General features: G+C 31.6%; 1 protein-coding gene across 1 annotated transcript in view; it reads left to right on the forward strand.

The window, feature by feature from the left end:
- Nucleotides 1–10,630, forward strand: part of LOC105624873 — a 41,438-nt gene extending 30,808 nt beyond the window's left edge. Inside the window, exons 39-51 of the mRNA XM_012206223.1 lie at nt 1,261–1,601; nt 1,938–2,166; nt 2,327–2,524; nt 2,626–2,829; nt 2,966–3,129; nt 3,265–6,081; nt 6,292–6,478; nt 7,420–8,115; nt 8,418–8,603; nt 8,877–9,392; nt 9,923–10,020; nt 10,126–10,306; nt 10,518–10,630. Coding sequence (XP_012061613.1) covers nt 1,261–1,601; nt 1,938–2,166; nt 2,327–2,524; nt 2,626–2,829; nt 2,966–3,129; nt 3,265–6,081; nt 6,292–6,478; nt 7,420–8,115; nt 8,418–8,603; nt 8,877–9,392; nt 9,923–10,020; nt 10,126–10,306; nt 10,518–10,630 — 5,930 coding nt within the window. The remainder of the gene's footprint in view (nt 1–1,260; nt 1,602–1,937; nt 2,167–2,326; nt 2,525–2,625; nt 2,830–2,965; nt 3,130–3,264; nt 6,082–6,291; nt 6,479–7,419; nt 8,116–8,417; nt 8,604–8,876; nt 9,393–9,922; nt 10,021–10,125; nt 10,307–10,517) is intronic.

The following is a 10,630-nucleotide window of genomic DNA, read 5'->3' on the forward strand; positions in this document are numbered from 1 at the left end:
CTCTCTCTCTTCTTCTCTCTCTCTCTCTCTCTCTCTCTCTCTCTCTCTCTCTCTTATATGCGCACAAAAAAACTTAAATTTAAATAATATAAAAATGGATAAAATGATTCTAGAATCATATTTTTCTATAAAAAATTTTAAAGAATATTTTACTAGACGAGTCATTTCCTTCTCTTCAGTCATTCTTCCCCTCCTCCTCTCTCTCTCTCTCTTTCCTTCTTTTCTTTCATTTTATACAGAAACCATGTTATTTTTATCGAATAATCGGCGCAGTCTGGTCTCCTGAAAAATACAAATAACACATTTTCACAACGGTATCAATCCTGTTCATATTTTGTTTTAATAATTTTCGATACATGGGCTTATCATTTTTATAATTATAAAATTGTCGATACAAAAATAAATCTAATTAAAAATAAATCTTTGAATATATATTAGTTTATATCAATATAAAATCAGAATATTTCATTCAACCATTTATTACATATACATTTAAAAATAGATTTAAAAATACATTTAAAAAAAGATTTTAAAAATAATCAAATAATATCTGGTCTTAGAATTTCTTATTTATTTCTAATAAATAAATAAAATAAATAAATAAATAAATAAATAAATAAATAAATAAAACATTAAGATACAAAAAAAGTCTAAATGATTTTGCATGTCAGATATCGAGTGTAATATATATGTGTATCATTAAAGTATAGAATGACAACGATAAATTAGGTCTTGGGTTATATATTGCAGCCGAGTGCTCGAATCACCTATTACTAGGTGAACGATACTATTTCTGTCGTAGATCGGAGGCAAAGTATTTCGTTACTTCGCTGGGAGCATTTCAACCGTGCGGTTGATACGCTCCGGTACTCTTTTAATTTTTTTGTATATCATATATTTACAAAGAGTGCATATTATGTTAATTAAAATAAAATATAATTTCATATAATTACGTGAATTCTCATATAATATGTAATTTTTTTTATTTATATATATTTGATAAATTTGACAATCATTACCTACATAAATCAGATAGAATAAGATTGCAGAAACACTGAAATAAATTATAATAATATTGATATTAATGCTGGTTTATAAAAAAATTAATCGACCTTTTTAATTTAGAAAAATAAATAAAATGTTTTTTATTTTTTAATAATTATAAATTGAAATATGGGCTGTGCATATTTCTCAAAGTGTGTTTCATTAGCCATACATACAGAATAATTGTTTTATTGACATAACTGGATTATCTTCTAGATAGTGGATTGGTGAAACCGGATGCAAGTGAAGTAAAAAAAGTGTTCGAGTTAGTTCCGTATTCTCCCATGGACATAATGCATCCTGCAAGCAGTAGTGATAAACACTTTTTAAGTGAGAAAACATATCATGAAGGTGGTGGTGAGAGTCAGGTATTGACCAAAATGTCGTCGACTGTTACACATTCTTCAACAACGTCCATGAAAAAGGAATTCTTATCGTCGACTATGACTTCTACTTTATCACAATCTGGACACGAACCTACCAGCGTTTGTACGAAAACAACTATGCAAAGTTCTCAACAGTCTACCTCAGAAAATGGAGCACCACCTGTCGTTCAGGTAAATATATTTAATACGTTGTTTTACGTATTATATAGCTTTTATGTGTGAAAGAAATAACTTTTATTTGCTTTATTTTTACACCAATAATAGATGATTTATTAAGATCGTAATGTGTAATCGATAATGTAAATACACAACAAGTAAGAGACAAAATCTATAACGGTTAAAGGTATCATGGATCTTAAGTGTTTAAATATTTCCATGTGAATTTATATACTATGTAGTATCATTTGAACTATGCGCCAAATTGATTTTTCGGACTTAGAGAATTTTTACATCAAATATTAATCACTATAAACATTGTATGGCTCGATAAAAAATATTATCTTCTAGTCTCATAAAATCGAAGAGTATGAAAAAATCGTACAAAAACAGCCTGGCGAGATGGAACAAAAAAAGACCGTTCTCGTATGCGAAGAAACAGAAGGTGTTAAACATAATGTTAAAACAAAACAAATTCAAAGACCGTCTAGGAAATTAATAGCACCAAGATTTATTTCACCGATTACAGGAATAATTGTCGACCAAGGAACTAATGTAGTTCTTGAAGGTATCATTGATGGTAAGTGCACTTCATATTACATATATTTAAATCATATAATTTATATTTGAAAAAAATTGAAAAAAACCTAGAAATTTATAGAAACCTAGAATTTTTTCAATGTACTTATGATCTTATCTTTTTTATCTTTCATTTTTTGACTGTTTTTAATCTATTTTAGGTTTTCCACAACCAATGATTCTGTGGTCGAAGAACGGTCAAGAGTTGATATTAAAGGATAATATAAAAATTAGTTATGCTCATAATCATGTAAAATTGGAACTGAAAAATGTCAATGCAAAAGATGCTGGACGATATACCTGTACAGTGAGCAATGACGTTGGAACTGCTAGTAGCACGGCTGACTTGGTCGTTAAAAGTAAATGGCATACATATATAAATTAATCAAGAAAGATTATACATAAATTTTATACAATGTATAAGAATTCATTGCTTAATGAATGCACTGTATAATTTTAGAAACAATATTTCCCCCGGTTTTCGGCAAGCGCCTCAAAGCTCAAGTAATAAAAAAGGGAGATCGTGTTATTATGGAAGTAGAAATTACTGGTATTCCTGAGCCAATAGTTAATTGGTATAAAAACGATGTTCTAATTAACGAACAACCACAAAAATTAAAAATTATTCAACAAGGAAATTGTTACATATTGGTTATAGACAAGGGTATATATTTTTATCTATAAATTCTCATCATATGATTGAATAAGTTTTTATTAACGGTTCTCTTACTTTATAATTAATAATTATTAAATATTTTAAGAATTTATTTTGTTACTCTGTTATATTATATATAAAACAGCTAAAGAAGAAGATGCCGGCAAATACATGATAAGAGCGACGAATGCCGGTGGCGAGGCGCAGAGTATCGCTGATATCGCGGTTTTCGAACCAAAGCCTGATACTATGGTCGAAGTACATAAAACTGTCATTTATGAAAACATCCAGGATAAAAATGTCATCCAGGTAACTTATCTTTAATAAGCAAGCTATAATATTTTTATTATAATAATATAAAACAATGAAATAAAAATTTAATATTCTGAATCAGTAATATTTACTGTTTCTAAATACTTCTAAAATTATTATATTTATATTTAGTCCGAAGGGAAAAAGGAAGAGATATCATCAGGTACTTTAATGAGCGAACAGATACCAACAACAGCGTTAATTGAATTGCCCAAGTCTGTTACGATATCGAGTACAATTGATACTATGCAAAAGGTCACCGAACCAGAAATAAAGACTAGTAAATCGGAAACGTTTTCATCTACAATCGAATCCCATGAAACCGAAACGAAGTCAGAACAGAAGTTCCATATGAAACTTGAACATAAAACTCCATCTATTGTGGAGTCTAAACCTCGAATCGAGCAAACGATCGCAACAAAGAAAATCGACCGTGACAAGGAAAATGTTACGAAGCCATTAATAAAAACAGAGGAAAAATCAACGATTAACAACGAAAACATAGAAACTTCTACGATTGTAAAAAAAGATGCATTGAGTTTCTTCGAGTCCATTACGAAGGAAAGTGAGATAATTCCAAAAGGGCCAAAGGAAATGATTAAGCTAACAGAAGAAGAACTTCAAGGAGCGAAAGTTGGAAAATTAACAAAGAATTATGAGCAAGCAACTATTTATCAGGAAACAAAGAAACCGGAGGTAAGATCGTCAGACTTGCAAACAATGAAGAAGGCCGCTCAGGATATTTTTACCAAATTAGAACAAGGATCATCATCTCGTGGAGTAGAAAATAAGCTATTTGAATTTCCATATGAGAGTTCTAAGTTGCCTTCAATGGAAGTAAAAAAAACTGTAGACGAAAAGACATTTGTCGATTCGTCCATTTCGCAACTACAAAATCAAACGGAGAATTTTAAAATGATGATGAAAAGTTTTGATCTTGTGCCAGAACCACCTCCTGAGATATACTACATGCCAAAACCAGAGGAGAAAAAGAAACGACCTGATGTATTTGTTAAAGCAAAACAGCTTCAAGAATCTTTTGATAAAACATTATCTCCAATAGATGCTCCGATCGGAGGTGTAAAGATCTTTCCTATGTCTATTTCAAAAGTAACAGAACCTGTCAAAGCTGCGGAACCTGTCCTCCCAGTTACAATACCACCGCTCTTTGATCTCGAGAAGAAAGAAACATTTGAAGAAACATGCATACGAAAGAAAGATGCATATGAGAAGAAGGAAAGCAAATACTTTAAAGAAGAAAAGATGGAACCATGGAGATACGCTTCAACGTCTGTATTGAGAAGTAATTCTCCTATTAGACCGTGGTCATCATCATCGGATGTGGAAACCAAATCGCACGTATCTACAGATCTATCAGAATATAGATGTCATTCAGCTGCTTCTAGTCAGCAAGAAATTTTAAGACCTACATCGCCGAAACCATCTGCGGATGCATTGGCAATGGAAAAATCTTGGGCGAAAAAATGTGTAGAATCAAATAGAAAATCATGGCCACCACAAACTAAACCTATTCAAAAATACGAATGGAATGTTCCTATTGAAGAATACAGAAGCTCTTCGAAAGAATTTCAGCAGAAAATTGAGGAAATACCGCAAGGCATAATAAAGAAAATTAATACGGAATCATGTGCCAATGTAGAGAAACAGTCATGGTGTACTAAAGAAGAGTTCACTGAAAAAATAATAGAAGCATCTCCGCCTACGAAATTAGGTCCGATAATTTATAATGCCGAGACAATTAAAGTCGATCATACTGTAAATACTGTGCAAGAGAAAGCTCTGTTTGAAAAGTATATTACTGAATGTAACATGAAAAAATCTGAAACGACACAGAAATCTGAAGATTTTAGCTCAAAACGTTGGACAGAAGATAAAGAGTTGAAAGCACCTAGTTTGGTAAAGAGAGTCGAACCAACTACGAAATCACTTCCGACATCACATCGTCTTATGGAGACAGAAATAGACTCTATCGCTATCAAGCCAGGATCTTCTCCGGAAATTGGATATATATCATCATCTTTTGCAAAAGAAAAAACTAGATTGGAGCATACCACGACAGTAGAAGAAAGAGTAGAGGAACCACCCATACTTCCACCAAAAGATGTACGCATTACACCACCGTCTGTTCCAGCCAAAAAACCTGTCAAATTCTCGACACCACTTCCGTCAAAATTTGTTAAGGGTTCCTTTAGTCATGAAAGTGATTACGAGTCCGATTTTGATAGTCGTCCAAAAGCAAAATGGAGACCTTACGAGAGTGACAACGAAGAACCACATTATCGAAGAGTTAAAGCACCTGTTCCGAAACAGTCGACGAGGCCAAGATCTACTGAACCTGAGCCACTTCCACCTTCAAAATTTGAGACTCCTGCACAATTTACAGGACCATCATCACTCGTTACCATAGAACCTTCTGAAAAGGCAGCAAGAAAAATAATATTTAAACGACATGAAAGAGAAGTCAAACAACAACAACAGCAAAACTTAATACCTCTGAAACCTGGTTCTCCACCAATTTATGTACAGCCAAATACAAAGAGTTTGGTGCAAAAATCTTCTGTCAAAAAACCGGAATCACCAAAGTTTAAAACAAAAGTTTTTCAGCAAGAAAGTGGTTATATGGCAGATACTGATGAGCCATTTCAACAGAAGGCTTCATCTGTGACTACGCAAAAATTTCTTGGAAAACACAACGGACTTTCAACAATAGTTCACACTGAGAGCCGAACTACTGAGAATAGAACGAAATCCTTTGAAAGTCATAATTACGAAACTGATCATTTGCAAAAAGACGAATCTTCCTTTGTTTTGCCATCTATTTGTAGTGCACAAGCGACATCCAAAGCTGTTCAACAACGTAGCTCGTTGGAAAAGAGCTACGAATTAGCAACTGACAGCAGTAATCTGCGCAGATTCGAATCCATGAAGGTTCGAGATTTGATGCGTGTCCGTGTGCCATTTCAAATGTTATTTTTTGCTTGCTTAGGAAATCAATAATTAATAAATATCATGAAATATTTCGTAGATTTAACTGTCAGATTGTATAATATTAATAAATGTGTGTATGCCTTTTGTGCTTTTTGTAGCGCTATGTATAAGTGCATTAAATCAGAAGTCTTAAAAAAATGTTATTTGCAGGAAACGGGATATTCCCTAAATCAATTACATAGAAAATTGATACCAGCAGAAAAAATTCTGTCGATTTCTCCGAGTCCTTCGAAATTAGTGAAGGGTGACTTCCGCGAGAGCGACTACGAGAGTGATGATGGTAGAATATTGTCATGCCATACAGTTAGCTCCACGAAATTTAATGTTGCCGATTCAGGTATTACTTACTAAAATTAACATTTAAATTGAAATACTTTATTAATCAACATATAAAATTATTGTACAATATGACTTGTATTATATCGTTAATTAAACAATTTATTAGTGTTATACATATATATATATATATATATATATATATAATAAAACATTAATAAATTGTTTAATTAACGGTATATATATTATATATCTGGAGACACGGTATATTAACATAAATAATTATATATAGATATATATTTATTTATGTTAGAATATAACATATTACAATACAAATCATTCTGTTATAAATATAAGTGATAAGAAGTGAGAAAGAAAACGATATGAAAGACAACATATTTTTGACAATATAGTAACAAATATATATAACATATGACCACTGTTTTATAGTTACAATTAGACCACTACTTTATAATCCGAATTACATCATAATTTTATGTAGAAAATAATTAGAAGCTAAATCCTTAACAAACAAATGTTTAATTTCGTTTTTATTTTTCAACTAATAATGTATAGTTTTTTTTGCTTCATTCAAACATAGTTTGTTCATCCAAACAAGTTTTCTTATCTAGCTTATCTTGCATGCTATTTCTTTCAGTTAGAAATGATTATTAAGTTTTGTCTCTTTTATAATCGCCACAGCTTATTTTTGCATAAATTAATTTATTTCTCATGGAGCATGCCACTATCTAGTTATAACCGGTTTCATCATCGTTTCAAGATCGAGAAAAGTCCGACATATCATCAATATTTAATTTATGAAAATAACATGGAAAATATATCAAGACTGAAATTCATTAAATTTTATTTTCTGGCTTTAATAAGATCTGTTCGACGTGTGAAACCGGCCGCTACTACTCTATCTTCCTTTGTTACTATGCTCTTTTCTCGAGCGGTCAGAAAAGGTTTGAAGAAGATCATACGGACAAACTTTTCATATAGGAAAACCAATGGAATCAAGTTCGTCTCACAAACAACATACAGTAATCGTACCAACAAAATCGAAAACGGTTCTCCTACCCGGCTCTCCACCAGAAATCGCATATGCACCACCTCAGCCGCAACAACATTTTTATGAAGCACATACAAGCATGCCATTTACCAATGCGATGGGTACAGAGACAAAGAAAACCGTAAGGATGGATGAATCAACAGAGAATTCTAGAAGGGTTGTTACTGTTGAGCAAACAAGCCGCGTCATAAAGTTTGGCGACACAAATGCCACAACTGTCCAGGAACAGCAAAGAGCTAATTATTATGTGCCTAAACCGAAAAAATTCGTACAAGGACAATTTCGAGAATCTGATTACGAGAGCGATGTAGATTCAAGCAGAATTCGACCCAAATGGGCTCCAGCAGATAGGGACACGGAGGATCCATATTATCGAAAAGTTCAACCACCCACAGGAAGGAGTCCAAGATCTTCGAGTGCATCAACATATAATGTATCACCGATGGAGTTGGACACTAGTTTTTCGTCGCTGACACAGATCCATAGAGGAGATATAGATAAAAAGATTAATTTCCAAAAATATCAGCAATATACAACTTCCGAAAAGATTGATAATGTTTTACAGCCTGGTACACCGCCTGAATATGGATTTATCTCGAAAAGCGACGTAAAAAAAGCAGCAAGTCGTAAGAGCAATGTTACATAACATTTTTACATTATGTTATAGATGTATAGACGTATTTTTTTTTGCGAAACAAAATGATAGACAGTAATAGACAAATTAGTAATTACGTTCACAACTATATCGCTTTACATCTTTGTCGGTCATTCTTTATTTGATTCTCTAATTAATTTCTTTATTCTTGTTTTACACTTATAGAAATAAATGCTTGTGCATAAATAATGTTTATTTTCTTTTTATTTGAAAAGTAGGTAAATAAATTCTTTCTTGTTTTGTATAAAATATAAAGTTCTGAAATCTTCGCAGACATTGCGTCACGTCACATGAATGATATGACGAGCAGCTTCAAATCAAAAACCGAAAAATTTGTAAGTGATATCCAATCAGATTTGAAACAGGGTAAATCGATTTTGAAGCATACTAATGACTCCAAAATAACTGATAGTGATGAGCCAAGAACTTATAGAGAAGAATCGCGAGTCTCTGAACATGGTAATACTAATAATATTACTTTTTCTTAATTTCTAATTAAAAAGATATATTTGACTCATTGTAATTGTGACTTGTGTAATTTGTATGTGTATTGAACATATATTATATATAATTGATATAAAAATATAACATATATATACACATTTACATACTCGTAAGTTACAATCTCACTATTGTAAAGTATAAAATATATCGTGTACATTTATGAAAAGAAGTCCATAAATAAAGTATATTAGCGTAATACAAGCGTGTAATGTTCATTGACGCAAACAGGAACAAAACAAATTGATCCGGATACTGGACTCGTATATTTCAAGTACGATTTTGGCTACGAATTTGGTATCATTTTACCCGGCGAAGGTAAAAAGACGATTGAAAGCAGCAAGAAGAAGATTCAAGGACAAAGACGTTCCAGTGACATAGAAGTGCCTATAATCCATGAGTTTACTGAAAAAAAAACAAATGGTTTTATGAAAAAGGGCACATTTTTGAACCGTCAAAATAAGATAGAAAATAAATTCGAAAACTCAAAGACTGTTAAATGGGAGCCAACATCAGAAAGCGACTTTTCTGAAGCTGAAGATTTGAAAAATCTCAATAAAAAACAATCGAAGGGAGCTAGTATAGAAAATTCGATGGCGCTTCCAAATCTCGTCATACCTAGTTCTGTATCATCATCAAGATGGGATCATACAACGCCCAGTCCGCTTTCTCTTAGTCCAAGTCTGCCAAGCCTCTCTCCAAGACAGAGTAGCGCTACTGGACCACCTAGTAATGTGGATTCTGCAGGTACATACCTGCCGTCGAGAACATGTGTTGAACGTTATTCAATTTTTTCTTGCTTTGCTTCAATCGTTATATTATTGTAATAATATTATTGTAATGAAATTCTTATTAAATAATCTCTTATTATACTTTTGAATAGTTACAGTTTCTATTGTAATTTGCATTAAACCTGCTTTGTTGCTTTTTGCGGATTTTTCTCGGATTTTTCTCGAGATTTCTCTAACAAATTTACAACATCATAAAATATAATTTAGGAAATAAATAATAATCAATAATAATAATTAATGTGTAATGAGCTTTTCATGATATTAAATATTAATTTAAAACTAAACTGCTACTTTCTGTCGTGCTAACATATATATATCAATTATTTATTTAGGTTTTAGATTCTAACAATTTGTCACTTGCTATTGTACTATTATACTAAATTACGCATTAATCACTTTGCCATGTCATATTCTTTTATTACTACATACTGTGAGTAAATATTAATATTATTTTTCCATTAAGTTTTTATAAAAAAAATTATATAGGTTCACCTTGGCCGCTTAACAACGGCGTATCATCGATTACAGAAATAATTCAACCTTATATCGAAGTTTTACCGAAGAAAGCTCCTATATTCATTACGGTAATATAATTAAATTAATAACATTAATGTTAAAGGCTTTTTATTAATTTTAAAATAATTCTAATCAAAAATCATGTTACAAAGAAATGTTGATCATTATTACAGCCACTGAAAGGTATTGCGGTAATAAGCGGACAACCAGCTAGATTCGAATGTATTGTTCAAGCAGAACCACAACCCAATATTCTATGGTCAAAAAATAATAGAATCGTAGAAAATTCTAAGAGTCACGAAGTTCAATATAGAAACGGCATTTGTCGTCTTACCATAATGAGAGCTTTACCTGGTACGGTACAAGTGTATATATACAATATTTTATGCTTGTATGTAATCTTTTAATTGTATTAATTTATTTTTGCACATATTTTTACAAAATTATTTACTTAGAATTATTTGAATGAAATTCAAATAATTTTAAGCAAATAAATAATTATATTCAAGTATAAAGAAGAAAATAATAATTCTCTATCAGATAATTATGTATTTTTCTTATGTAGAGGATGCCGGGACTTATGCATGTACGGCAACGAATAGTTTAGGTTCCACCATAACTTCTGCCAACTTGGAAGTTCCAGGTAATAGACGTTCTATATATGCCCCTATTTCGTAA

The sequence above is a fragment of the Atta cephalotes genome (genome assembly GCF_000143395.1).
Source record: "Atta cephalotes unplaced genomic scaffold scaffold00092, whole genome shotgun sequence".
NCBI lineage: Eukaryota > Metazoa > Arthropoda > Insecta > Hymenoptera > Formicidae > Atta > Atta cephalotes.